Source organism: Python bivittatus, unplaced genomic scaffold (assembly GCF_059951505.1).
Source record: "Python bivittatus isolate LINGU-HERP-01145 unplaced genomic scaffold, Pbiv_v1 ctg000410_np1212, whole genome shotgun sequence".
Lineage (NCBI taxonomy): Eukaryota > Metazoa > Chordata > Lepidosauria > Squamata > Pythonidae > Python > Python bivittatus.
The window spans coordinates 14,287,355-14,314,915 of NW_028277067.1; the positions used below are offsets into that span (position 1 = coordinate 14,287,355).

The 27,561-nt window shown below is 44.9% G+C and overlaps 2 protein-coding genes across 12 annotated transcripts in view; one reads left to right on the forward strand and one right to left on the reverse strand.

The window, feature by feature from the left end:
* Positions 1-39: 39 nt before the first annotated feature.
* On the reverse strand, positions 40-23,803 carry LOC148215461 (testis-specific serine kinase substrate-like). 2 transcript variants are annotated; one of them, XM_088143543.1, is made up of 10 exons: positions 21,014-23,803; positions 18,577-18,811; positions 16,258-16,353; positions 12,024-12,107; positions 10,174-10,508; positions 9,893-10,078; positions 8,892-9,050; positions 7,121-7,256; positions 1,563-1,687; positions 40-811 (listed from the first exon to the last, which is right to left on the reverse strand). In XM_088143543.1, the coding sequence occupies exons 1-10, from the start codon at positions 21,244-21,246 to the stop codon at positions 637-639; spliced, it is 1,764 nt and encodes a 587-aa protein (XP_087999669.1). In that variant the 5' UTR covers positions 21,247-23,803; the 3' UTR covers positions 40-636. The 2 variants fall into 2 exon arrangements, with proteins under 2 accessions (XP_087999669.1, XP_087999668.1); XM_088143542.1 differs by lacking the exon at positions 21,014-23,803 and having other exon boundaries at positions 16,258-16,356; positions 18,577-20,927.
* Positions 23,804-24,310: 507 nt separating this feature from the next.
* LOC103064266 (AP-2 complex subunit alpha-2-like) overlaps positions 24,311-27,561 on the forward strand; it is a 29,568-nt gene continuing 26,317 nt past the window's right edge. For 2 of the 10 annotated variants that reach the window (XR_456818.3, XR_015796637.1), the window contains exon 1: positions 24,368-24,534. Coding sequence is in view for 2 of the 10 variants with exons in the window: in XM_088143545.1 (XP_087999671.1) it covers positions 24,468-24,534 (67 nt within the window). In the remaining 8 variants the exon portion in view is untranslated. Of the gene's footprint in view, positions 24,535-27,561 lie in introns of all 10 variants that reach the window. The other 8 variants (XR_015796639.1, XM_088143545.1, XR_015796638.1 and 5 more) reach the window with 8 other exon arrangements.

Sequence of the window (27,561 nt, forward strand, 5' to 3'; positions counted from 1 at the left end):
ATCCAAGTGCCTATTTTTTTTTCCAATACTGTGCTGGAACTTTATTTGGTAAGAGTCAAACTATGTATTACACCAAATAAGTAAGTATAATTTAATGTCCCTTTCTAAATGAAGACATTAAGACATTTCCAGAGGAGGTAAATCAGGAAAAAAAATGCAGCAGGCAGAAAGGATATTCTTAATTTCCTGCTCCATTTTCCCCCAGATGGACTCCTACATATAGTGCTTTATATTCATGTTACCAGCATTGTAAGGAGCAAGAAGCTGGTGGCTGCAACGGGAAGTTGACCTAAATAGAGAAAGAAGTGATGATCATAATTTGTTGTGCTTCAGTTTAAGAAAATGAAGTGGAACATACCTCTTGACACTCTGCCCACTACCCCTTCGCTAACCCAAAGAGAGAAACTCCACTTTTTCATACAAAATATATGTATACCTCCAATTTTTCATACAAAACATAAGTATTTCCCAGTGTGTCAATTCTACTGCCAGTTTCAGTCCTCCAGGCCATTTCTACAGCCAAACACACCAGAAAGAGGGCCGCTCTGTTCAGATGAAAGACCTTCTCCAGGCTGAAAGTGCCCTCTGGTTTCCAGTGAGTGGGGAAGAAGAGCAGGCCACGGCCACCTCTCTCTCTTACTGGGGGTGACGGTTCAGCTCAGCAGGGCAAGAGCTCCGCTTGCTAAGGGTGACGGAAGCAGCTATGGCGTTTGCTGGGGACTGGGGCACGCCTTCTTGGGAGACCAGAGACAGGTGTGAGTGGAGGGAGCTCAGTTTGCTCTGCAGATAATCCAGACTGTTAGTCTTATCCCTGGTAGAAGGAAAGAGAAGCTGCGTAAGAAAACCTCTTTGCCTCGGCCAACCAACACACACATGCTTTAGATTACTGTTTCCATCACTCTAAGCGCAAGTGAGGATACATGACTGGGGAAAGCTGATCTCAGCCAACGTTGTCACTCATCCTCTGACCCAGCCTCATGTGTTCTCCTTTGGTTAAGCTGTCCACGTTCTGCAGGCTGCCTTAACTAGTTTTCACTCCATTTAATTTAATTAAACTAGAGTTTCTACAGACAAAGACTTAACATTGAACCCCTCCTGTAATATTAAAAGAATTGTTGGCACTTTAGGAGAAACTATAGGGACTAGACCTTGGAGAGAGGTCTTGGAAATTCCCCTTTGGAGAGAGGGAATGTGGGTTCCAGGAACTCAGGTTGTGAACCTCTGACTTGCAGCTTTTTATTAAGAGCTGCGGTAGAATATATGCGGATGCCTGCACCCAAGTATATGAAAAGGGGGTTGTTGTTTTTTCCTCCCAGGGTATACTCCCAATGAAAATTCCAGCTAACCTGAAAGATCATACAAAAAGAAACCACACTTTTTTTTTTTTTTTTTGGAGGGACGGTGCACATAGTTGGCAGGACTGTGATGCAAAGCCTTAAAAAAGATGGGTTGAGGTTGACCTGCCTTTCTGCATGTCCCTGACCCAGGCAACAATTTCCTCTGCAAGAACATCTCATGGGCCTGTAGAATATGTGGGTAAAGGGGGTTTCTGTTTTACTCACTCTACAGTGATCCTTGTCCGCTCCAGATAGTTTTTGGCTCTCATGGCTTCATCTTGGGCCAAACGCATGTTTGAACTCAGTGCTTCTGTTCGTGCATGAGCCTCCAAGGCTGACTGTTCCAGATCCTGCTTCCAGTGACCACAACAATTGGAGGTTGAAAGAGAAAGAGAGAAAAGGAAGGCCTCAGCGCCCATTACTCAACTGGGGCGGGAAAGGAAGGCAGCACTCAAGCCAAGGAAATTAACAGGTGCAATACTTGTCACTGTGATTCTGTAAGTCACAAAGCAACGAAGGTCAACTGTTTGACACTAGCAAGCAAAGTACCACCAGCATGTACTAGGGAGAAGTAGCCTGCATTCCCACAGGGCAGTCTCTGCAGGACTCTACTGCCCTCTCATGGCATGCATGTGTTGGGTCACAAGGCATGGTCAGGCCTGTGGATGCAGCAAATGACAAGAACGGCAGAGGCATAGAAAAAATACTAAAGGATTGATCTGAATCTGCTGGCAAAATTACTCAGTAGTAACGTTTGAGGTGAGAGCCACTAGAGCAGTGTTTTTCAACCTCAGCAACCTTGAGATGTGATCCTGGCTGGGGAATTTTGGGAGTTGAAATCCATACACCTTAAAGTTGCTGAGGTTGAGAAACACTGCACTAGAGCCTGCAGATCTGACAGTCCTTACAGGGGTACCTAGTAAAACAGATAGCAAAAGCATTAGGCCTCCCCCCACCTTCCAGTTTAGTAGCCATTGTGTAAAACTCCCCAAGTTTCTGGCTGTGAGACACTGTTCTTTAGGTTCGGTTCCCGTGAACAGTTGGGAGTTCTGCTGCTGTACCAGCCTCCCTGCTGTGTGGCAGCCTCCCTGCCTGAGATGCTTGAGGCCATCTCAGGGCTGGTGGTGGAGTTCCCCAGGCTTATGGTTCTGGGGGACTTCAACCTGCCATCCCTGGGATGGTCCTTGGAGGTGGCTCGGGAGTTCATGGCTACCATGGCAGTCATGGGCCTGTCTCAAATTGTGCGGGACCCAACCCGAGACAGTGTTCACATGACAGATTTGGAGCAATGGCAAAGTGATCTGAGGGGAGATTTACAGCTTTCCCTGTTGTCATGGTCAGATCATGTCCTGGTGATTCTGAGTTTCTCCTATGCCACCCCCTCCGCAGGGAGGCAGGACCCATGCGATTGGTTCACCCCTGGCACCTGATGGACCCGTCAGGGTTTCAGAGGGAGCTGAGGGGTATTCCCGTGGATCTGCTGCATGGTCCAGCAGAGGCCTTGGCTGCTGCCTGGAATAGGTAGGCGGCCGAGGCCTTGGATAGGATCGTGCCTACGCAACCTCTCTTGCCACATCAGCCCCGACACTCCCCGTGGTTTATGGAGGAGTTGAGGGTGCTGAAGAGGGTCAAGAGACATCTAGAGCGCCGCTGAAGGAAGACAAGGACTGAATCTGACCGAACACAGGTTAGAGCCACTATCAAGGCCTACATTGTGGCGATAAGAGTGGTGAAGCGCCAATACTTATCCGCTCTTATCACATCCGCAGAATGCCGCCTGGAGGCCCTGTTCAGGATCACTAGGTCCCTCCTTGGTAAGGGGGATGTGGGGGTTCATTTGCAGGGCCGCGCAGAGGAATTTTCGGAGCATCTTCAGGACAAAGTCGCTCGGATTCATTCCAAGTTAGACTCCAAGCATGGGGCAGGGTCTGGGGAGATACCGGGGGACCGTTCTTACCCAGTTATCTGGGAACAGTTTGATCCTGTTGATCCTGAGGAAGTGGACAGGATCCTGGGGACTGTGAAGGCCATCACTTGCCATCTTGACCCATGCCCCTCCTGGCTGGTGAAAGCAGCTTGGGAAGTGACATGTGGTTGGATCCAGGCGATGGTTAATACATCCTTGCAGGAGGGAGTGTTTCCGGCTGCCTTTAAGGAGGCATTGGTGCACCCCCTCCTCAAGAAACCCTCCCTGGATCCTACTGTACTGGACAATTTCTATCCAGTCTCCCACCTCCCCTTTTTGGGGAAGGTGGTTGAGAAAGTGGTGGCATCACAGCTCCAAAGGGTTCTGGAGGAAACAGATTATCTGGACCCCTTCCAGTCAGGTTTCAGGCCCAGTTATGGAACATAAACAGCATTGGTCGCACTTATGGATGATCTCTGGTGGAAGCGGGATGGTGGAAGTGCAACCATCCTTGATCTCACAGCGGCTTTCAATACCATTGACCACGGTATCCTGCTGGGACTCATGGAATTGGGGGTGGGCGGCACGGACTTGTGCTGGTTCACCTCTTTTCTTCAGGGCTGATCCCAATTGGTGCTGATAGGGAGTGAGAGGTCCCATCCTTGGCCCCTCCTCTGTGGGGTGCCGCAGGGTTCGGTTCTCTCTCCGCTCTTTTTCAACATCTACATGAAACCGCTGGGTGAGATCATCTGCCATCATGGGATGAGGTATCATCAGTATGCTGATACGCAATTATACATCTCCATCTCAGGTAAGGTAAGTGATGCCGTGACTGCCCTTTCGCAGTGTCTGGAGGCTGTAAGGGTCTGGATGGGAACAACAGGCTTCAGCTGAATCTTGGTAAGATGGAGTGGCTGTGGGTTAATGGCTCCTTGGTATCTGGGACTTTGTCATCTTTGGTGCTGGATGGGGTAGCACTGTCCCAGACAGACCCAGTGTGTAATCTGGGGGTTCTCCTAGACTCACAGCTCCTACTGGAAGAGCAGGTGGCAGCTGTGGCAAGGAGGGCCTTTGCACAACTTCAGGGCATCAGTTATGCCCTTTCTTGGATCGGGATGCCCTTTGAACAGTCACTCATGCCCTTGTTATCTCCCAGATAGACTACTGCAATGCGCTTTACATGGGGCTACCCTTGAAGAGTATCCGGAAACTACAGCTGGTCCAGAATGCAGCTGCGTAGGCTATTTTTGGAGCCCCAAGAAGGGCCCATGTAACTACGCGAGCTGCATTGGTACCAGTCTGCTTCCAGGTCCAACCAAAGGTGTTGGTTATCACCTTTAAAGCCCTACATGACATGGGACCAGGTTACCTAAGGGACCGCTTCTTCCCCATGACTTTAACCTGTACCACTCGATCACACAGAGAGGGCATACTTCGGACCACCGCAGTAAAAGAACTTAGATTAGCGGGGTCCAGAAGGCGGGCCTTCTCTGCAGTAGCCCCCGCTCTCTGGGATCTTCTGCCCCTGGAGGTGAGATTCGCCCCCTCACTCCTGGCCTTCCGGAGGGCTTTGAAGACCTGGTTCTGCCACTTGGCCTGGGGTGGGGAGGGAATACTTCAAGCATGGGGATGGCTAGCCCCATAGGGGCCTGCTGTCTTCAGCCCAGGATCCTTCATCTTCAGGGACTCTCTTCCTCTTTTTTAGTAATGTTTTTTAAAATTTTTATCTTTTATGTATTTATATGTATTTATGGTTTTAATGTTTTGTGTGAACCACCCAGAGTCCCCCATTGGGGGGAGATGGGCAGGGGAGGAATTTAATAAATAAAATAAAACAAACAAACAAATTTTGCAAACATTTCCCAATGGGAATCTGAAGCAAGTGATTACCCATTGATTACCCAAGTCAGTTATATAGAAGAGGCTATGGGCAGGAAATTTTCATGTCCAATAGGGGCATCTGTTTAAAAATGGAGCCATGAGAAAGTAGGTCCTCAAAAAAAAGTTCTTCATATGGTTTAGACCTTAGTGCAGGGTCGAACAACTGCTGGGCAGCTGAAGGATGGGGAAAGGTGCATTTTTAATTTGTATTTTGAATGATTTAAGAGTCACCATAGGCAGAGAAATGACAAGGGGTATCAGAAGGGACAAGGGAATTGAGTTTATTTTTAAAATGCATTACACCTTATTTGATGACCTTTTGGCTTCATTTCCTTCCCCCAGAAAAGCAGAGAATCATATTTCTGACATTTCACAGTTAGTTATAGTCAGCATCAACAAGTAGTTTACATGTTTAACTCCAAGGAGGGGGAATACCCGGAACTACCACTTTGGTGACCTTGCTTTACTGGCCTTAACTTGCAGGCTATCAAGAGGCTCATCACTGCTCAGTGTGACTTGTCAACAGCTGATGTTTGGATACCCTGTAAAAAATGTCTGAGCTAAAAGAACAATTTGCTGAAGACTACCAGCTGAGTTACAGGGCTGCACAAGGATTTAAAATGAAGGATTAAAAAAATAATGGATTTAAAATAAAGCCTGCCCCAGCCAAATGCCTGTGGTTCTCTCTTCTCTAGACAATTTCAGCTGCATGACACCAACAGCTGGAAGGGAGAGAAAGAGCAGAGCTAAATTTCTCTCTGCATACACATTTATTTAGAAACTCTTCAGTGATTGCTTTTCCCTTTCTTCCATCCCATTGTTTCTCAGGCTTCCCCCTTATTTCCCCCAACAGGACTATCTGGGAAGGGACAGATCAGTTAGAGGACTTTTAAAATTAGGACATGGGCTGCAAGTTGTCCCGTTCTTCATATAACCACCAAGGGCCTCAGATACTATGTCCTGGGAATAAACAACAATGAAAAAGGGATGGATGTCCATATGTACAAAAGATTTGTTGATAAATAAAATGGAATAAAACTGACACTTTAACCCTTTCAGAAAGTGAGCTTCGCAAGAAGAGTGAAAACTGGAGAAGGACATATGCTAATTTGCTTATTAATGAAAGCAAATGCTTTGCTTCCAAGATCCCACATCCAAAAACCTGAATCTTACACAGGGAATATGTTACGTCACCAAGAATTCAGTATTTTTGGAAGGTTTCTTCCTTCAATGCCTTGTGATGTGTTGCTCTAGGACCAAAGCCTGATGTTTAGCTAACACTTTTTCACATTATTTTACTGTCCAACCCCAACCCTGGTGCTATTATCCTTCCTATAAAATACAGGCAGTTATTTATAGGAAAATGGGTGCAAATGAGAAAAAGAGCAACATGGAAGCGGAGAGGAAGACCACTAATTGAGGAGCTGGTGCAAAAACTATAGCTGAGCAAAGTGTAGCATTATTCAGTTTTGAGTCATCTTTGGACATGGAAAAGGATATGGAGGCTGTACTCCCCAAAGTCACTTTCTGTCACATGAAATCTACCATTCAGCACTAATAGAGGGGCTCAGGAAAGCACCCCCAACATTTCCAGAGGCTGCATTCAACTCTTGGATGGTGGATTGAGTCCCTCTGTGAGCATAGCCAGGGAGGAAGCAAAGCTTAGGACAAAGCAAATGTGCTTGGCCCACTAAAGACCCCAGATTCCTCCCCCAGTCTCATAAAATATTTTTAGTAGTGTTTAGAAAAACTTCTGGCAGAGATTTTGGTAAGCTGAGGTCCGATTAGAATTCAGCGGACAAGATTCAGTGTAAGGCAGCTGTGCAGATTGTACATCCATAGCCCAGGTGGCTCTGCATCGATCTCAGTGCAGGGCCATCTCGACCTGGCCTGCATTGACTCAGGGCAGAAGAATGCTCCAGAAAGGCTGCACCCTGGGATCTTTTTATGTGGGGCAGGAGAGCCTGGGGTGTGTGTACTCTGTGTCTCACAGTACCATTATCTTCTTCTGCAAACGCTGGCAGCTGGGGCATATCCCTGCTGATGGGGCTCGCTGCTTCAGCTCCTCCAAAACGGGTGCCATTGCATGCTCAACCATCTGTCGCAGCATCTCTGTATTCACAATGCTGTAGCTGTGGGTGGCAAGCAGGTAGGTGAAAAAAAAAAAGAGGGGATGACATTTACACAGACAGTCAATATAGAAAATATGATTGGTTTAAGTCTTGGAAAAGGGAGAAACAGCCCAGATACAGTGTCACAGAGACTCCCCTATTCAATGCCAGAAGAGTGCAATTTTCTGCACTAAAAATAACATAAATGTAAGACAGACATCTCTAAAAGTCAGCTTACTTAACATAAAGACAATAAAGAAGCACTGGTCAAACTCAATATAGCTTTAGGACAAATTCCCCTTTTTCAGGACTGGGGAAGGGGATCTCAAAATACTGTTAGGAGGAGAAAAAAAATGGTAGGGAAGAGGAGAGGAGAGGAGAGAGGAGAGGAGGCATGTGTGAAAAATCTAAGCTGGAAAAAGAGTTTTAAAAAGCAGCCATTTAAAACCCAGCTCCCCTTGATCCTTCTAAACATGCATGCCAATAATATGAGCTTTAGCAACTTGATTTTTTTCAAATAAATGAAAACAGATGTTCTCAAGAATCTAAAGCCAATGTCAGATACTGGATTTTGTACAAAACTGCATCTTCAGCAACAGCCAATTAACTGCTCATGTGACTAGTCAATTTACTTGCTTCTGTAATACTGAACCTACTCTTCTGTGAACTGGAAAATTGCAATTACTTGCTGGTCCATGAAAGGAGATTTATAATATCGAGTTTGTATTTCTGGCTGGCACACTGTTCATGGACTGCTTAAGCAAGAATTTTTGGTAGTCCTCGTTAGAAAAATCTTAAGAGCTTGTAGCTTTCCTCATACATCATGTCCATCCAATAAGACAATGTTTCTCAACCTTGTCAACCTTAAGCTGTATGGACTTCAACTCCCAGCATGCTGGCTGGGAAATTCTGGGAGTAGAAGTCCATGCAATTAAAGTTGCCAGGGTTGAGGAACACTGCAGTAAGCTATGACAAAGATAGGCATGCTCAGAGTCCCCTCAGTTAAGCTGTGTCATCCGGGGCACCCAGGGGACGTGCCTACTTTGTCACTGCCCTGCCCTCTACCACAGCACTCCCTCCAAGATTCAGATGGCCCTGGCCCCGTGTTTCGGAAGGCTCAAGACCTGGCTTTTCCCCCAGGCACTGGGCGGGGAGGTTTGGTGGCAGGTGACTGTTTTTGGATTGGTTTTGCTTGGATGAAGTTATTTTGGGTACGATATGTTTTATTATATTTTAATGTTGCGGGTTATTATGCATTGTTTTTTACTGGTGTACACTGCCCCAATTCACGTGTCAATTGGGCAGCTATTAAATTGATTTAATCAGTCAACCTCTTGGGAACACCCTTTCTGGGATAAGCGAGTCACCGGAAGACCTCCTGCAGCCCACCAGCAGGCTGGGGGGTCAAGCAGCAGTCCAGGCCCACCTTTGGCTTATGGCTCAACGTGTGAATGTAGCCAACAATGCTTTATTTAATAAATTACCATTAAGCAAATCACTGCTTAGAGGCTGCATGACTTTGGACTATGTGAAATCAGGGAAATCAGACCTAACTTTGCCGTAATCTCCACACCCTTCCTGAGCCTAGTCTTTTGGTTCTCACTGTCAGGTTGGCCTTTATTCCTCAGTTCTGACCCTGAAGTTTGAATGAGGCACCTGGAACACCTAGCACAACTGGAAGGAGGCCGATCGGGTGTTTCCATGTTCCTGAGCGTTGCAAGATGTCGGGATACATCTTCCAGGAGTGGTTTCACCTGCCAGAGCCCATCCAGGTCTGCACGGAGCTGAGTGAGAGACACCGATGTCCGCTTTGCTCTGGCATGAGAAGAAAGGGAAAAGAAGGCAGCCGTAAGTGAAATGACAAGGTTCCACAATTTCCAAATCCAAAGCCCTGCAACAGCTCTGAGAGATCAGTTTGCCTGCCGCGTAGAAGAGGAGGCTTTCTTATCTCTGGGGCAGGTCTTGAGATTGGAGCAACCGCTGCCTCCTTTTGCAGTCCTCTCATGTAATAGGTTGGCAGGATAGTGACTTCCTGGTTTTGGGGTGTTTGTGTTCCAGGGGAAGCTGCAGACTCCCTGTCCCTCTGCATTTTCTTATCTCTTACTCTTCGTTACAAGGGGGTGTGGGTTGGGCTTGATGTGGGATTTCATCTTCAATTGGAGCCCTTTCTCAAAAATACACTGGAGGACCTCCACCAACCCTGTTTTATTCGGAATCTGACGTTTGTTTAAAAAGTACCAGATGGTGCAAGAAATCAAAGGGAAGGATTATGGTAGAATTAGGTGTACTGATGTAGAAGAAGACCTGCCGAGGAAAAGGCAGACAAGTCACCATAGGGAGATTAATGAAGCTTGCCCTTGGAAGACCCACAAAGACTTGAAAACTGCTCACTTTTTTAAAGGAAAGTGACAGTGATCAGCCATCTAAATTCCAGGGCAACCAGGCCCTACAAGTAATATACTAATCTTTCCTACAGCAGTGCAGGGCTACAATACCTGTAACTGTCAATACAAAGTGTCTCTTAAATCCGGCCTTTCTTTCACTGAGAATAGCAGGCCACAACCCAGAAGCAGCTAAAGAGAGCTGGCCATTGGAGCAGGGCCATGGCTGTCGAGCTCCAAGAAAGGGGAGGCTGTTTGCTCAGGAGAGGCACGTACGTGGCAGAGACTTCATCCAGTTCCTCCCGCAGCATCCTGAGCGCCTGGCCTTGTTCCACGTGTGTCCTTTCCCACTGGGGAAGCGCTCCCTCCAAGCGCACCCCCAGCTGGGCCAGCAGCCGCAACACCTCCTTCTGGGTCAGCTCATCTCGCTGAGCCCGCCCGGACAGCTCCAGCATACATTTCCTAGAGTGAGGTGTGATGGAGAGACCAGATTGGAAGACAGGTTGGTGCCTCTGTCAAAACCAAGGGTCTCCACTCCTACTCCAATCTCAAAGTACCTGATCTCTTCCAGCAGAGGAAGGCAAGCCAAGGTGAAAGACATGGTTGGCTTTCCATCTGTGCCCCTCTCATCCCCAAGGCCTGCTCGCAATTGCCCACTTTCCAGTGCCCCTCGCAGGCTGTTGATGGATGCCAAGATAGCAGCAGCGGACTTCTGGACTTCACTCTCCTCACAGACGGCCGACCTTGGGGATGTTGCCACCGTGCTGCCTGCCGAGTCCAAAAGTTGTTTGGAGACCCCACTTGCCACCCACTGTTCCAGCAACTGCCACTCGTGCTCTTGCCGACCAAGGTCTTCTGCTTGAACCTGTCGCTGCAAGTAACGCAGCTTTTCCTAAACAGAGTGGGGGAAGTGAGAAGGAAAGAATAACATTAATTTGGGGAGTATTGAGTATATTTATGTGCTGTTCTTCTTCCGTTCTGTAAAGGCAGCATGCAGATACAGTAAAACTCTATAGTTCAAACCTACAAAGAGAATAACAGGGAGTGCATATGATTAAAATCCAACAGAGAGAACAAAATACCTTTCTCCAGCCTGGTATCCTCCAGATGAATTAGATTACAATTCCCATAATTCCCAACCAGCCTAGTTGGGATAGCTAGGAACTCTAGTTGTTGTAACCCAGCACATCTGGAGGATGCCAGCCTGGGGAAAGGCTAAAATAGAACAAAGCTATCCTCAGCAACTTGCTGGAGGTCCTATGTGTGTGTGGGTCACAACACCTTTTTCTTCACACAGGGGCATCGGGGTGAGGCTGAAAGAAGTCAGCGTGGCAGCTGTGATCACTTGATTAAATCCTGTCCGTTTTGTTGTGTGCATTGCAACAAGCTTAAAATGGGGGCCGGACTCCAATCATGCCATTCCAATTATCTTGACTTATTTGACTTCCACCCACTCCCCACAGACACTCTGGTCTTCATAGTGTCCAATTTCTTCCTTTCTTTTCATCCCTGCCAAATGGGTTGCTGGAACAATTGGATCACCTTGACTTGGCTGCAGATGTGGTATGCAGATGTGCCGCAATTGGGCTAAAGCAAGAGGAGGAACATGATGATCAGTTCAAAGATATCCTTCACTTCAGCGTCGAGCTTTAGAAAACACAACTCAGCGGGTCCATAGCAGAAAGCAGCTTTGTGTGCCTTTCTTTGGGAGGGTTGGTGATGTCACCCAAACAACCCCCATCCTTTTAAATTTAATAAGATGGTAAATGAAAGGGGCAAATGGCTGAAGCACTTGCAGCATTCAAAAAAAAATTGGCCCAAAGTCACCCAGTGAGCTTCTACAGATGACGGTGGGACTAGAACCTCAGTCTCTCCAGTGCCAGTCCAAATCTTAACCGTTATGCCACGCTGGCTAGACTGAGAATTTAAAAGCAAAATCCCAGAAAAGGTAACAAGAAACCGCTTTCATATTATTGCTAAAAAAAATTCCTTCACAAAGATGAAAAGAGGGAAAGGCTTAAAAGGGACAGATGGAGAGGCAAGAATGGGCATCTTGTGGCAAGTGCAGACAGCTGGTGAGATGACCAACCCAGCCCGCTAATCTGATCTTTAAAAATATCCACAGACAATTGTTTTTGTTTCCATTTTGCTACAGGAACATCTAGAAACTTGAATTTCAAATGCAGCCTTTGCTCATGCTAGAGAAATACAGTCTGTGTTCCTCAAGTGCAATCACCCAAGATTTCAGATTCGGTTTATAATCTTACTTTCTGGCAACTGTTCTCCATCAGCCTACTAGCTTGTAGCAGCTTTATTACCTTTCCACATGCTGTGAATTACTTGCACTATTGACACCAGTAGGGAATAAACCACCCCCACGTTCCTGCAAGCCTCAAATCTCCCTTACCTCCAAGAGGGCTGAGGTTTTTTTCAGCACGCTGGTTTTAATTTCGGCATCCTCCACTGATTTTGTAACCTTTCGACAGCCTTCCTATGAGACATTTCAGGGGAGGGGAAGAAACTCTGAAGGCCAAGCAAGCAAATGGAATGAGCTAACATGGATTTGCATTCTTTTCAAGAAGTGGGGGAAGGAGGAGGCTGAAAATTCTCTCATTTCTCTTCTTTTTTTTTAATGATGAGTTTGATCACTTGAAACTTTAATAAAGGAAGGGTTAAATATCTATTCCCTTATAGCCTTGGAAACAAACACCGAACTGTCTTGAACTGATTTTGCCTGTTTCAACCCACTCTATCCCAACTGATTCGGATGGAGATCACCGTGAAATCAAGAGATCATTACTATTTCCTGCAAATCAAAAGGTTCAATAGCATCTCAGCACCTCTCTCCCCACTTCCAAATTTCCCTCCTTGGGATTTTTTTTAAAGGGAAGCTACTTTAACATTTGCAATCATCCCTCTCATTTTACTGAATATATAACAAAGGAAAAACAAATCTTAAATTATGTTTTGTCAATTCTAAAGCAAGCATTGCACCTCCAGCCTGGTGTGAGGCCATTTTCTATATATGGTTTTTTCTTCTAGAGAAAGGATGAACTTGGCAAGGAGCTCCGATTCAGCCATCTCGTTCTGCAAGGCTGATCTTAACTAGCTTACAATGGAGCAATGCCCACTTACAAAGAGAATCTTATAATGACCAAATCTGCATAATCCTTGCACACTTGGTTTTTTTTTAATGTGTACATGTGTGTATGTGCCTTTGAGGCAGATTTTTGACTCCTGGTGAATGCCAGAAAGGCCTTTGCCTAGTGAAAAGCAGTGCTAGGAAATTGGTTTGGAGCAATTATATTTGGTTTGTGGATAATTATTGTGTTATTACTGTATATGATTTGTTCTATTTACTTGTAATTTATTAATTGTACACTGCTCACGGTCCATTGGATTGAAGCAGTATGACTGGTCCAAGCAACGGAAAACCCAGAGTATGATCTCACAGGGCTCCGGGTTGGCCTCTGAAAGCCCAACGGCTTTCACACCAAAAGCTGGATCCCCATTAAAATTCACTCTTGCTCTGCCTAGACAAGGCAGCTGTCAGCTTGACCAAACAGAGTTTGCAGCAAGTTCTGACGGGACTCTGGTTTTGTAAGTGCCAGGCTCATGGCTTATGCACCCAAAGCTGAATTGCTGTCAGAACCCGCTCCCACACTGCTTGGACAAGCCAGCAACCAGCTTTTCCAAGCAGAGCCCAACGTGTAGCCTGATGATTCACACACAAGCTGGACTGCTGGTAGTACTTGCTCCCACTCTGGCAGGATAAGCCGGCAGCCATCTTGTGTAAACACAGCCTGCAACAAGTTCTGATGGCAATCCAGCTTTGGGCGTGCCACCTTCATGGCACGTTCACCCCAAACTAGACTGCTGATAGAATTTCCTCGAGCCCTGCCTGGACAAGCTGGCAGCAAGTCAGGGTTTTCTCCAGTTGCTGCTATAAAGAGCAAATATCATCCAAAATAAATATGGAACGAGAAATGAGAATGGCTGCCTCAAAAATAAAACCCAGATTTCAGGAATTATGCAAAACTAAGCAATCTCATCCTTCTCATTAAAATATGATTTCAATTGGTTTTGATTTATTGTTTATCACCAATGAAAGTTTACTTTTTTTAGTTGAAAGGATCTATCATAGTTTTATTTCATACGTAAATTAAAATTTAATTACTAAAAATAAATAGTAAACTTATTTCTTGTCCAATCCAAACCCCAATGAAATAATCAGTTTTATTCAGGGAGGCTGCTCACAAAAATGTACTTATTTTAGTGTCACTGCACCAAAGTCATCACACTCCGGCTTAGTGATGTCTGACCTCAGCACACTGTGCTTTATTCAATAAACCAAGGTCAAATGAACGTGGTTTAGTACAAAGCACGAAGCACGTTAGAATAAATGTGATTACCAATCTGTATCATTTTTGTATTTACAGAGGGGTAGGAGAGGGCCATTGTTTTTTAGATTTTTATCCCACCTTTTTTTTTCATATACAATTCAAGGCAGCAAACATACCAATACTCTTTCCGCCTCCTATTTTCCCCACAACAACCACCCTGTGAGGAGAGTAGGGCTAAGAGAGAGGGACTGGCCCAAAGTCACCCAGCTGGTTTTTCGTGCCTAAGCCAGGACTCGAACTCACTCTCCTGGTTTCTAGGCCTTAACCACGACCCCAAACTGGCTCTCACTTGGTCTTCCTCGCAGACAAAAAATAATTGGGGGCTACCCTTCAGACAAAGTTACCCAAATAAAATTCAAGAGGGGAGGAATTTGAGCCCAGGTGTCCTCAGCCTATCTCAGAGTGGACAGCGTGTGGCCCTCAGCCTTCTTCAAAGTCCTCGGCAACTGGCTTGGTAAGAGTTAACCGTCCCTTCTTTGCTGCCTGATGCTTGAGACAGAGAAGATGCTGGAAGCAAAGAAAAGGCGTGGCACAAAATAGGCGGCCCAGCCCACTTGTGGCCTTATCCACGCCTTGCTTCAGGCCGAGCTGCCACACGGAAGGCAGCCTCCATGGGCCATCTCTGTTCTCCATCTACGCACAATTCGCCTCAGAATTAACTTGGCTCTCAAAGCCCTTTCCTTGCGCAGACAGGAAAAGGGCCTCGCTCCTCCTAGGAGGCAATTCAGGTGCTTACCAGGGGACCATCTCCTTAATCCTCTTTCCTTCCAGGTAAAAAGCGGTACGGCTCCTGCTGGCAATTGACAATCTAACAGGAGAATTAATTTTCTAAACAGGAACCAGCATATTTTGCTTATGGACCAAAATATACTGATTTCAAAAATAGGAGGCCGCAATTACTTCTTCATCTTAAAAACTTTCTGAAAGCAAGCAAATTGATGCCGACCAAACCGGTAGAGACTAATCCATTTTGTATGCAATAAGATTGGATGCTTTCAAACAATTCTACTATAACCCTGCCTAAACCAGGAATTAACCCTGCCTAATTTTAATTACTAGTGCTAAAAGAAGACCTCTTAAGTCCAAATTTCAGTCTTATGGCTAAAACGTATAGACTATTTTTTAAACTCCCCCCCACCCTCCTTTTCCCCAACAACATTCCTTCTTCTACTTTTTTTTTTTTTATAATTCTGTCTAAGAGTTCTGGAGAACTCAAATGCTTCCACTTTTCATACAACACTGTGCACTCACCCTGTGCACAGGTAGAGCAAAAGGTAAATAACCAAAAGGCAGCAAGTCGGTCTCAAAAAGCTAGCAAAGGTGAAGAGAAAGTCCCTTGTAGCGTTGAAATAACCTTAGCAGAAGTGTTGCCAATTGCCTGTTTAGACCAACAAAACTTAATAATGTTTTACCTATTCAGCTTAAACAAAACCTTCATCATCTCTGAAAAAAGAAGAAAAACCAGGAGAATTTAGACAAACAGTAATGTTTGAAACTCAACTGTTTCCTAATCCCAGTTATCCCATTAAAATGTACATACTTCCATATTTTTAACTAATTATTCCTCAGGCAAAACTGTGAATGGGAAAAAAGCTCCATGTTGGGATTCATGTTGAGGAAAGCTTTGAATTTTAGGGTACATCCTGGGTCACCCATGCCTAGGGCACTGGAAGATATATACAGAAGGGGAATGGCCAGAGTGAACTATATGTCTGCAAGGCAAAATAATATGAAGGTGCTGGGAATTAACAGTTCCGTCTCATATGTATATGCATCTGGCCCTTAGGTCACTTTAAGAATCGCTGAGCAACATCAAGGAGTCTGTGAGGTCACCAAAGACAGTAGAAGAAAGTGTAACCAATTTTTTGGTTATTTTTTTAGGTGTCCCAGGCTTAGGTTCTATAACGTAAACGTGAAAAACAGATTGGCCTCTTTGTAGTTTACGCTAACGCAGTGCATATTTCTTAGTGCTGGGTAACTATGGGGCTTTGCTGGCCTGAGGCTATATTTGACAAATACATAGCGATCTAGTTTGGATTCAGAATCTTTTTGAGCATTCTTTTATGTAATAAGAGGAAAGAAAACATAAGTGGTTGATAGGAACCCCCTCAACCAACATAATAACCTTGAAGTACCAGTTATTTAGTTCCTGGCTATAAAAGTAGAAACAGGCACGGTCAGTCTGGGAGTCTAAGTCTTCAGCTATGTGGTTAAAAGAACAACCAACTGTTTCCAGACCTGCAGATTGTGAACATGGCAATTGACCTTCGGCGTCCTCTCTTTGAGGCTGGTGATGGAGTCCTTGGCTCGCAAAAGGCCACTATTGCTCACTTCCTGCTAGGAGAAAGTGTAAGAGGGGAGCTGGTCAAACAAATCATAATCCATTTACTTTTGACTTCTACACATTTCGAGAGCATTTATTTCCGTCTCAGTTGCTTTAATATGAAAAAGGGCAGCTGAAGTTCATTCTCTATATCTTAGAGACCTAAGAATGGTCTTCTTAGGGACTTAAGAAGTTCATTACTGACAATTAGAATCTTTGAGGGACACAAGAGTCCACAAAGCAGAAATTAAGCTTGTGCATGCAATACAAATTTTGCAGCTGGGGGTCAAGGGAAAGGAGACAAAGAAATATTTGAAAAAATACAAGAGGCCATGCTTAGGTGTAGAAAGTGAATGAGGAAAGAGGAATGAAGAATGACACAAACAGATCAGTGCAGGAGGAGGACCATGGGAGAATGAAAACTCTTCCAAAAAGTCCTTTTCAGGAAAAATATGCAAATGAATTGTTAACAACTGCCAGAGAAAATATCTAACAGGTTTTGTTAAGCAGCACACATTGAACTGATAGCAGATTTTAATGGTGAAAGCACCTTTAAGGATTGTAAAGTTAGGAGAAAGGGCAGAGAGTTCTTCCTGCCCACTTGCCTATCAAGGAGAGTGGGGAACAGCATGAAATTGTTAAGCCCCAAATCCTATGAATCAGCCTTCCTCAGCCTGATGTTCTCCAGATGTGTTCAACATCAATTCCCATCTCATTGGCTGTGGCAGAAGGGATAATGAAGTTGAAATCCAAAACATCTGAAAGGAACCATATTTGAAACATTGCTATGGACACCAGCAGCTCAGATTTCCTTCTAAAACACAGTTCGCAAACTTTCCAAATCTACTCCCTAAACAGCCAAGTGATATGGAGTTTTTTTTTAAAGGTTATATTTTTCTTGAAATGATGAATAATGACAAAAAAAAACCCTCGCCACTAAAAATCTTGATTCTCTTTAATCTTTGCCTGCTGTGATATCATCAAACACATAGAAAGAGAGTTAACAAAAATAAACTGGGAATTTTATTTTTAAATCAAGTTTTCATTTAGATTTACATTACTCCAAATTATCCCACTAATATGGAAGTCTAAATCATTCTCTTATTTAGAAACAGTGATCTTCCACTCTAGTCTTCTTACTGGTAATTAACTAGGCAGGAAGGAAAGCTCATTCAAGAAAAGTAGAACAGGGAGGTAAGGATGAAATGAGAAGGGTGGAGATTCAACTCCCTCTCTCCATGAGCTCCTCTCACTTTAAAGATACAGCAAAAATACCAAAGCCATCCCACTAACTTTCATTTTATAGATAAAAATGGCAAATAGATGTAGAAACCCTTCGGGCTGCGTTCTCAGTTTGATTTCATTCAGATGCAAATCCCCCTTATTGTGGAAGGTCAGGATTGGTGAGAACATGAAGTTAACAACAAATTAAAAGAAAAGCAAACTAAGATGAACATCCAAGTTGCCCACCCAAACAAATGCCAGTCTCAACAGAAAGACATTGGAATTATTTTCTGGAATGCTATAGGAAGCCCACAATTGAATTATTTTTGAAATGTTACAGGAAGTCCACAATAGAGCTAAAAACTACAGCCTCCATGTACAGAACTATGATCTTCTGGCTCTTGAATCAACTGCAACCTCAGGCCAGACATCCAAGGTGCCTTGTAGAAGCCTTGCTGAAGTTGCAGAAGCATCAGTCATGGATTCTGTGTTTGGCTTAAATCTTGGCTGCTATGCCTCAGTACCAGCCTTAATCTTCCTCTGGATATGGAAGATGGAAGAGATAATCCAGTACATCTGAAGTAGCAAATAAAGACAAGACTACAAGTTCAAACAGGGTTGGCCCTTTCCCTTCACTAAGGAAAGATGAGAGGCTTGGAAGCAGCATCTTCAAAGTGGAATATGGACGTAAAAGATATACAGACCCAAAGCCCATCCAGAGTACAAACCTTGTGGCGGAAAATTTGCAGAAGGATAAACTGTTAGCCTATTGTAGCACTAAAGAGTCAAGAGTCTTATGGCACCTTAAAAACAAATAACTGTATTATGGCATACAAGTAGCTAGTGACCTAAACAATTTTTTATTTAAAGTGCCGTAAGACTCTTCTTTTTCGGGGGGGGGGGAATAAGCCTTTTTTACTCATCTATTATTAGAACAATGCTAATTTAGGATGAGATGCTTACCTCATAAAGCAACAAGAACTATGTGGGCTTGTGACTCATTTCCTCACCTGCTGGCTAGAAATATCATCTTCATCTTCTAACCAAGTTGGCTTGATGGGAAGCAGGGAATCCTGTCTTTCGCTCCCTGCTCCCCCCGGTGAGGCCCCATCATCGGTGGATTCATTCTCGGTGGTAGAATCGTCACGTTCCCCATCAGTTAGGTTCAGGAGAGAAACATTAGTACAAGCCGAAGAACGCTTCAAGTTGAGATTGGGGCTTTCAGGGGTAAAATGGGGCTCAACTCTGGGTTGGGAAAAAGTACATACATTATCAAAGAACATACATTATCCTTAGATACAGTAGTGGACAACTTTCTTTCTTACATAATATATTACAGAGGGGTGGTTGTGTTAATTTACTCAGCAAAGAGCCTTGTTGGCACCATCTACACTTTTAGGGAATCTCCAAAGGCAGTCCCAAATAGAACACATTGTAAAAATAAGTCTTGAGGTAATGAGGATAAGAGTGACCATTACCAATGTCTCCCACTCCACAAGGGACACAACAGATACACCAGACAATACTGGGCAAAGGCTTCCCTGGTAATGGAGTCCACCTGCTAATCAAACAGAAGGATCCCCATTTTCACATTAGCTCTATCAAGGTATGTGATCCTCTCCAAAGCCAACACAGGAACACAAAAGAAGCCCAGTTGTTTCTGAAGAAGCAATAACTTCATCTTGCTGTGATTCAGTTTCATTTTGTTTCATTCAATCCCTCACCCTTCAGACACTGGGTGAGCATCTCCTCTGCACCTCCTGCTCAGTTCAGGATATAAAGCTTGGTATCATTAGCATGCTGATGAGCTCTCATTCCAAACCAACAAATCACCTCTCCCAGCGGTTTCATTTAAATATTAAACAGCAAAGGGAGAGAATCAAGCCCTGTGGCACTGCACATAAAAGTGCCCAAGGGTCTCACTTTTCTTCTCTTGGCATTACCAGCTAGAACCACTCACTTATGAAAGTGTGGAACCAATGCAGAATAGTGCCACCACCACCCCCATCTCATAGATAGTCCACATGGTCACTGGTAGAGGACATCACTGAGAAGTCTAATTGGACAAGTGCAGGACCCAGCTAAAATCATCCACAAGAACAGCCAAAACAGTTTCTATCCCACACCTGGGTTTAAGGAAACCTGAATGAAAGGGATCACAATTATTCCCTATATCCAGTATTCTCTGCAACTGATGCCCCACTACCTTCTCCAAGATCTTCCCTGAAAAAAGGAAGTCTGGAGACCTGGCAGAACGTATCCAACACAATCCGATCACGAGCCGCCTTCTTCAGGAGAGGGAAGATACCACTTCCTCCCTCAGAGAAGCATTAACTCAAATATGAATGCACACACGGGTTACCCTGAACAGCCAGGTGGAGCATGGACTCAAGATGCAGACGGCAAAACTCACGTTGCAGAGAACCCTGTCCGCTCCGTCAGAGTTCACAAGATCAAACCAAGCCCAAATGACTTTGTTAGATGCTGCCTCAGCCACCCTGTTGGATTCTGCCCATAAGGAGTCTAAGTCAGTTCAAAGGCTACAGGAAAGGTTAGGCTTAGGAGGAGTCATCAGGAGAAGTAAAGGAAGCACATACAAAGCCAGGATTTCTGAGATCTCAGTGACAACAGTCTTAAGGCTGCAATTTCTTATCTAGTGGAGCGGATAAAGATCTCCCTTAGGAAAACAGTATTTAATAATCATGTACTAGAAAACTGGGATGTTTGTCCAACACTATACTCGGACTACAGTTGGAACCAGAAGATAAGGGAGAGGATGGGAAGGGTCTCTCCCCCCCCCCATTTGTTAGGGCAGGAATCAGAAATGAATTTTTTAAAAGTACAGGAAGGGAGCAAATATTCATATATTTTTCCAGAAAACTAAGTTGAGTGTGTGAACTTCTGGGCTTGATTCAGGGCAATGTGTGCAGGAGAAGGGCTGACTGGCTTTTGAGTTATGAGAAGTGCCTCTGCATGTTGCTGGGATCAAAAACCAGGCCATGACAGAATCAGGCTAGTCCTGGTGGAGATGCCTGCCCCCAGGCTATGAGATTTCTCACAATGCCTCTCCAGAGTTGTCAGCAATCACCTCTGTTGTAGTATCTGCTTTAGATCAGATGAATTCATTGTCCACTTAGCCCAGTGTTGGACTACAAACCTTCATTATTCTCAGCCGGCATGACCATGCAGGCACAAATTCTGGCAGTTGTAGTCCAACAAAGCTGGGATCTGAGAGCAGCAGCTCTCCATGATCTGAAGGAGAAAAAGATTTTTTTGCATCATCTGCTGCCAGAGGCCTTTTCACCTGGAGATGCTCAGGACTGAATCTGGAACCATCTGTGTGCAAAGCAGATGTGCTACTGTGCACCCCCCTCCCTGTATGTTCTCACATGCGGCAAAAAGGGCACTGAACTCCACCTCCACCCTTTCCCTTCCCAGGGCTCCCACCCGTGGAAAGAGACGGCTTTCTTCTTTTTGGGGAAGCCCTTGATGCTGGTCGTCTTTCCCGGCTGCTCCTTGCTGCCCTGAGCCCGACTCTCAGTCCCTGTTGGTGTGTCTCCGGCCTCGTTTATTTCCTTGGACTGCCAGATGGTCTTCACCACAATGTTGGCCATTACTGAGTTGGGGTCGATATCTGGTATGAGCGCAAATTTTCTTGCCTGCGCCACACCAGGGAACATCTACCACCTGCAAGCCAACCGGCTCTCCAAGGAGGATGGCTGCTCCTATGACCTCACAACAGTTGCCACGGAGCTGCCGATCACATGACCCCACTCTTCCGTCAACCATTCGTACCACCAACGTTCTGTGATGTCAGTACAGCCTTCAACGGGAAGAAAACTAATCCAAGCCAGTGATGATGACACGGAAGGACTTGCATTGATTTTGCTGAACAAATATACTGAACGGCTAATTGACCTTTTTTCTTTTATAGCTTACCCAGGGAAGCAGTGGCTAGATTCAGCCACTGCAGTAAGCTATGATTTGTTAGTTCTTCTACAAATCACAGTTAAGCAGTGAGCCAGACTTCCACACAAAGCCATACGCCATGTTCTCATGGTGAACCATGAGCTGGGTTCACACTGCACAATAACCCAACACCAAATAAACTACATTAGGGCTTAGCTATATGTAAACCTGACTGTTATGTAACATTTCAAGCCAATGTATTTGAATGAAATTGTCTTTTTTTATGCTTTACAAATAAATCTGTCTTCCTCAATATGATTTTTGTGTTGTTTGCTGCTCCCTATGTCTTCCGCACCTCTCAAAGGGAAACATCTGAACAAAACTACAAAGACATTCACTTGCTGTAGATTTTGTACGTCTGCTTCCCAACCTTCTGACCGTGAACTCACAGATTATCACAAAGGGAATTTGGGAAGGAAACTCAAATGTCACACTTGACTCCATTGCTTGCAGTTGGAATTTAATAAAAACGATAAGCTTTGTTTTGCATCCAGTTGGTGTCTGCATTTGTCAATAAGCAATGCTGAACTTGACAAGTGCCCCTTGTCAGCCACAGCAGAGATTCTATGTTGGGCTGAAGAGGAAATCACAGTATTGGGTGCTGTAGACCATACCCAAAGCATTCTTTGAAGGATCTAGCTATTTGTCAAGCGAAACACATAGAGAACTGCAGCTGGGAAAAACATGACCTTGGCATATCAAAGAAAACATTGACTGGCTCATATACCACACATAGCTGTTGTGTTGTTTCTAAAAAGCATGATTTGCAAATGGAAGTCAGGGGACATAGTTTGCTTTAGGGTAGTAAGGCAGTTTGAAATCATGATTTCCAAACTACTTACTGCATTGTAACAGTGTTTTGGCAGAATGTGCAAACAGAGATGCATAATTTATGGTCTCCTGGTTTTTCTTGCTGATTGGTGCCCCACCCAAGTCTCTAACCTACACACAGAATGCAAGGGGAGAATAATTGTGTGTTACATCCACAAACTAGAGCCAGAGGAGCCATTATTAATTTTTCATGAAGCACATAGGTTAGGTTCACTTTACAGCTTGGCCAGGCTAAAATGAATTGGGCAGTTAGTGATTCAATGTGGTATGGGAATGGAGCGATCATCTTAACACATTGTATGGACCATTAAGTATAATACAGTTTGTGTGAGCCCTGCATTTACATCCTCTATATGACTTTTGTGTTGTTTGCTGCTCCCTATGTCTTCCGCACCTCTCAAAGGCACACAATTGAAACAAAACACAGACGTATACATAGTACTCACTTGCTATAGATACACCTAGCACAGCAATTGTGTTTCATTAAACCAGGCTGAGTTTGTTGTGTAACCCCAGCCACTGTACTCTGTAATGTCTGGTTTATGTTAATCAACTCTGTAAGCCAATGATTTGTCTTAATTCAATAACCCATACTTAGGCATGATTTTATCAAGTTGTTCTTTCTCAGCTCAACTTATTTGACAGGATCGTTGTGTTGGCCACACCACGAGGAAACAGCTCCATGCATGCCAGTTTGAACTCCCAAAGATAAGGCAGGATATGAATGCAATAAATATATTCATTGGCTGTCTTCCACGTAACACTAACCATAACACGCTGCCTTTATCTTAGCGTACGAGAACCCGCCCACGGCCTAGCGTGATATGCATACCGATCCACTGTGGCACGTTAAGCGAAGCTTTAACGCTTCATCTTAGCATTATGCGTTAACCAGACTGTGCAGTCACTTTTCGAGGCTGCTTTCAGGAGACGTAGAGACCTATATAGCAAGATAAATATATTAAAATAAATAACAGAGCCGTAGGTTTCCTTCGTTCCTACTACACTAATACTCACACGGAAAATAAATCAATAAAATGATTTATTTTATTGTCGAAGGCTTTCACGGCCGGCATACGATGGCTGGTGTGGGTCTTCCAGAACACGGCCACACAGCCCGGAAGACCCACACCAGCCAAATGATTTATTATTTATTAAAAGGATTGTCGGGAAAACATTTCTCCAAAAGGAAAAAACGCAAATGAATGGGAACCCCCCCCCGAAATAGGAGTTCTAGAAATGCAAAACGCTGGAGAATACGCAACATCGTGGCCGATCCTAAAAAAGCGAACATACCGTACTTGTGCTCTTTAGTCCTAACGAGGAGTCAAAAGAGTCACATGGTCCTTTCCTAAACCACTAAATTCTGCCCCTAAAGGAGACAGGAAACCCCTTTCAGGCACTAGAAGGCAGAAATCGCCCCACGGCTCTCGCTCTCCGTACCTTCTACTCTCCAAGCCGATTGGCTCAAACGTGATGACGATCCCGTCGCTCTTTTCCGGAAAAACAGCTCGGCCTCCGAGCCTCTTCTCCCCAGGCTTCCTTTTGCCGCCGTTCTACCGTCAGCTTATTCAGCCAATAAACCATGGACTTGGGCTTGAAGGACGTGGCCTTTTCGCCCAATAACAGCTTTCAAGAACTGTTCCCCGCCCAGCAGTGGGCGGAGGTTCAGCTTGCTGATTTCGCAAGAAGCATCACTCACGCCGAAGCGGATTTGGGCGGGGCAGGCTTTGAATGACATTTCTTAAGGTCTATCAAGAAGTTGGGGACAGGCTGAGGCGGGCCTCTGTGAACCTCTGCCCAATGGAAAATGCAGAGCAGTAGGGGACTTATTTGACATTAAGATTCACCGGATCCAATAGGGAGAAGAGCAGGCGGGATTTAAACCTATTGACCAATCACGTAAACGTCTGGCTTATTTCAGTCAATAGAAATCATCGCCGATTTGAAAAGCGGCATGTCTGCCCAATAAAGCGTGAAAACGTTTTGTGACGGACGGAACGAGGGACCAATCGGATACGTTTAGGTCGGTTCGGTGCAGCTGGGCCAGGTTCGGGCGCGGAACGGAGCATCGCCGTGGTCCCGATCCGCTAACGTCACCATGCCGGCCGTTTCCAAGGGAGACGGGATGCGGGGCCTGGCCGTATTTATCTCCGATATCCGAAATTGTAAGTGATTGCGGCTATGGGGAAGACTGGCGGGCAGGGGGGGATCCGTCAGAACGGAGGGGGTCTTGTATGCGCGGGGGTACAGTGGGGGATTGGACCGAGGGGAGGATTCGGCCGGGGTTCCTGCATGGAAGGGTGGAAGCGGCCCACAATTGTGCGGGGAGGCGGCGGTGGTGGGTGGAGTGGGGGCTCGTCTGCTGAAAGCAAAAGACTTGAGCCTCGGGGAGAGGCGCCTGCAGCCGGTTTGTCTGTTAGCTGGTCTTCGGGAAATGGAAAAAGGAAAGCAGGTAGGCTGGGAGGAGGCGACTTAATGGCAGGGTAAAGGGCGAGGCTGCCAGCCAGCAGACATGCCCGCCGGGCTCTGCGGTGTGGAAGGTGGTCGTCGCTGGGGTGGGCAGAGGCCTGCCAGTCATGGGAGGTGGATAGTGTTGGGCTGAAGAGGGCAGCGGGTGTGGGGATGTTGGGTCCATTGGAGGCGTCCCCACGTGAACGTGGAGCCTGCGGTTCGTCTCTGCGTGTGCCCGTTTTGCTTCACCCGGAAATCTTTACTGTTTAACTAAGGAGGACGGTCGGGGAGAGAAGCGCAAAGTTGTTTAGAGCGGTGGAAGTTGGGGATCGTGGCCAATGAAGAGAAACCGGAGGGATGGAGGATAGGAAAGGGGTTCTGAATTTTGCTCAGGGGCGAGATTCCATTCCTCCTCCTTCCTGACGTCCCCAAATATAAAGACTTCCAAAGGGACTGCAGATGAGCTGGACGTAGAGAGCTGTGACCTGAGGGATGGATACATACTCAGAGAACCCCGGGGACTCCACATACATACGCTTGCTCACTGCCGTAGGTTAGGGCAGGCTTTTGTAAATTTCGGGGCACATGGTCCTGTGTTTGGGAATCAGTGTGTGAAGGCTTAGGAAAGGGCTCTTGGACCTTTGCAGAAGGCCTGAAGTGTAGGCTTACTATATTTGGCTGCAAAACGCCATGGATTTACTTTTCTGTACAGCTGGTAGTCATCTGGATTTTTGCAGCCCAGATATAAGCCTTATTACAGGGATGTTGCTGCAAAATAAGGGATTGCTGTTTAGAACCTGCGTAAAAAGAGCAAGAAAGGTTGAGGAATTCAGATTGTCCGGTGGAAAACAAATTAAGCTATGGAAGGCTTCTAATCACTGTAAAGGGTCAGGTTCTCTATGGCATTCATGTCCCATTAATATCACCTAGAATCTGCAGGAGTCAAATAGAGCCTGATTGATATGGCCGAAGAATGTATTTTTGGATCCCTGCAATAAGTGATGGTTAAAAAATATCCAATCATTGTCTTTGATGGCATGTATTAGAGTCCTCTCATTTTTCAGATCTGCTTCTTCAGTCATGAAGAAAGCTCTAATGATCAGGAGACCAAGGGTGTTAACAGCATATTTGAAATCCCAAAGATTTTAAGTCAGAACCAGGTTCTTCTGTTTAGACTTTGGTATGGTTGTTTCATTGTGGCTGAATACTAATATTGTGTTTGTTTGATTCAGTCTTTTTTCCCCAGTTCCTTCTCAGGAACCCTAATCTTTGCCCCCACCCTTCCTTTTTCCAGCGAAAGAAAAAGTGTTTTGCAATGTGAATTTTGCAAGAATAATACATGCGGGAAAGCTAAGTAGCAGTTGCTAGAACGGCTTTCTATGGAGTTGAGTCAGCAGGGCTCAGTCAATGTTTTTTAGGGTGTGAATGGCTGATTTTCCTCCTCTGAAATATCCCTGCAGTTCAGAGAAAAGTCTACATATAAGAATGATAGCTCCACTATTCTGGAAACCATATTAAAAGCTGATTTGACCAGGAAGTTGTAATTATGTTGCAACAACTTTGGTATATTGAAATTTCAGGGAAAAGTCATCCTGTAGCTAAAGTTCATGTGAATTGGCTGAGCAGCAGCAGAGAGCATGTAGGCCAATTTGATTGGAGGCAAAGGCTTTCCATGTGAGGGATACTTGGCCTGAATGGCACAGCAGCTAGCCTTAACACCTCTGAAAATATTATGGGAAGAGACTGTAACTCCATGAAGATGGTAGTACACATTCTTTGCATGCAAAAAGTTCCAGATTTTACCCCATGGAGTCTTCATTTGAAAGGATCAGGTGAAACAGGAGTAGACAATCTAGTGCTCTCTAATTTTTAGGTAATAACTCCCATTAGTCCCAGCCAGGAATTATGGGAGTTGTTGTGTAAAAGATTTTGAGGGGCACCAAGTTGTTCATCCCTGAGGTTAAAAGTGATGGGTAAGATCTTTTGTCTGAAAAAGCATTACAGAGCAAGGTTGCTTCGTAATCTGACTTAGTATAGTTTCTTCTGTTCTTACGGAAGTAGAACATTCAATTTGGTTGTTTTTAAATTGCTTTATATAGGTATGCTCCCTTGCATATCATTTATATCTGGTTAGAGATGTCAGCTTTGCTTCAGAGAAAAATCTGGGAAAGGATTGTGATACACTTCCAGAGAGGGGCGTTGTCCTAAAACAGCCAAGTTGGAAAAGAAGGTCCTGTGGCTTTAACAGCTGTGTGCAAGATGGCATTTTGTTAGTTGCAGCTTGTCATGCATAGATAACAAAAGCTCCTGCTGCCAACATTTCTTTGTGAGAGCAGCAATTAAGAATGAAGAAGCCATGTCCTTCTTGTTAAGTGCCCATTCTAGTTTCCTAAAAATACATTGTTTATAAAGACATATTATCCAATCTCTCTTGAGTGCAAGTGAGATTGGTGAATGAACAAGACCTGATCTTTTTTGCTGTTGTAAGAGTAGGAGATATAATCATTCAGTAGAAGTCAGACATATGTTTCCCAAGGCTTCAGGGTTCATATTTTAGGGTGGGATGGAAGATCCTTGAGTCACTGAACTGACCAAACTGGGTGCTGGGATTTGTGGGAGTGAAATATCAATGGAGCAACAGATCAGATTGGTGGAGGCTTTCTCTGGCAACAGTAAATGAAGTAATAGGAAGTCAGAGAAGCATTGAGAAATATATGGGAAGAGCTCAAAAAGCTAGAGAG

Coding starts and splice junctions, on each gene's coding strand:
- LOC148215461 (XM_088143543.1), bottom strand. CDS start 21,246: ATGTTCCCTGGTGTGGCGCAGGCAAGAAAATTTGCGCTCATACCAGAT. Junction 9,051..9,892: donor CTGGATGAAGTCTCTGCCAC/GTACGTGCCTCT, acceptor TTCTCATGCCAG/AGCAAAGCGGACATCGGTGT. Junction 7,257..8,891: donor AGTTGTGCTAGGTGTTCCAG/GTGCCTCATTCA, acceptor TGCCACCCACAG/CTACAGCATTGTGAATACAG.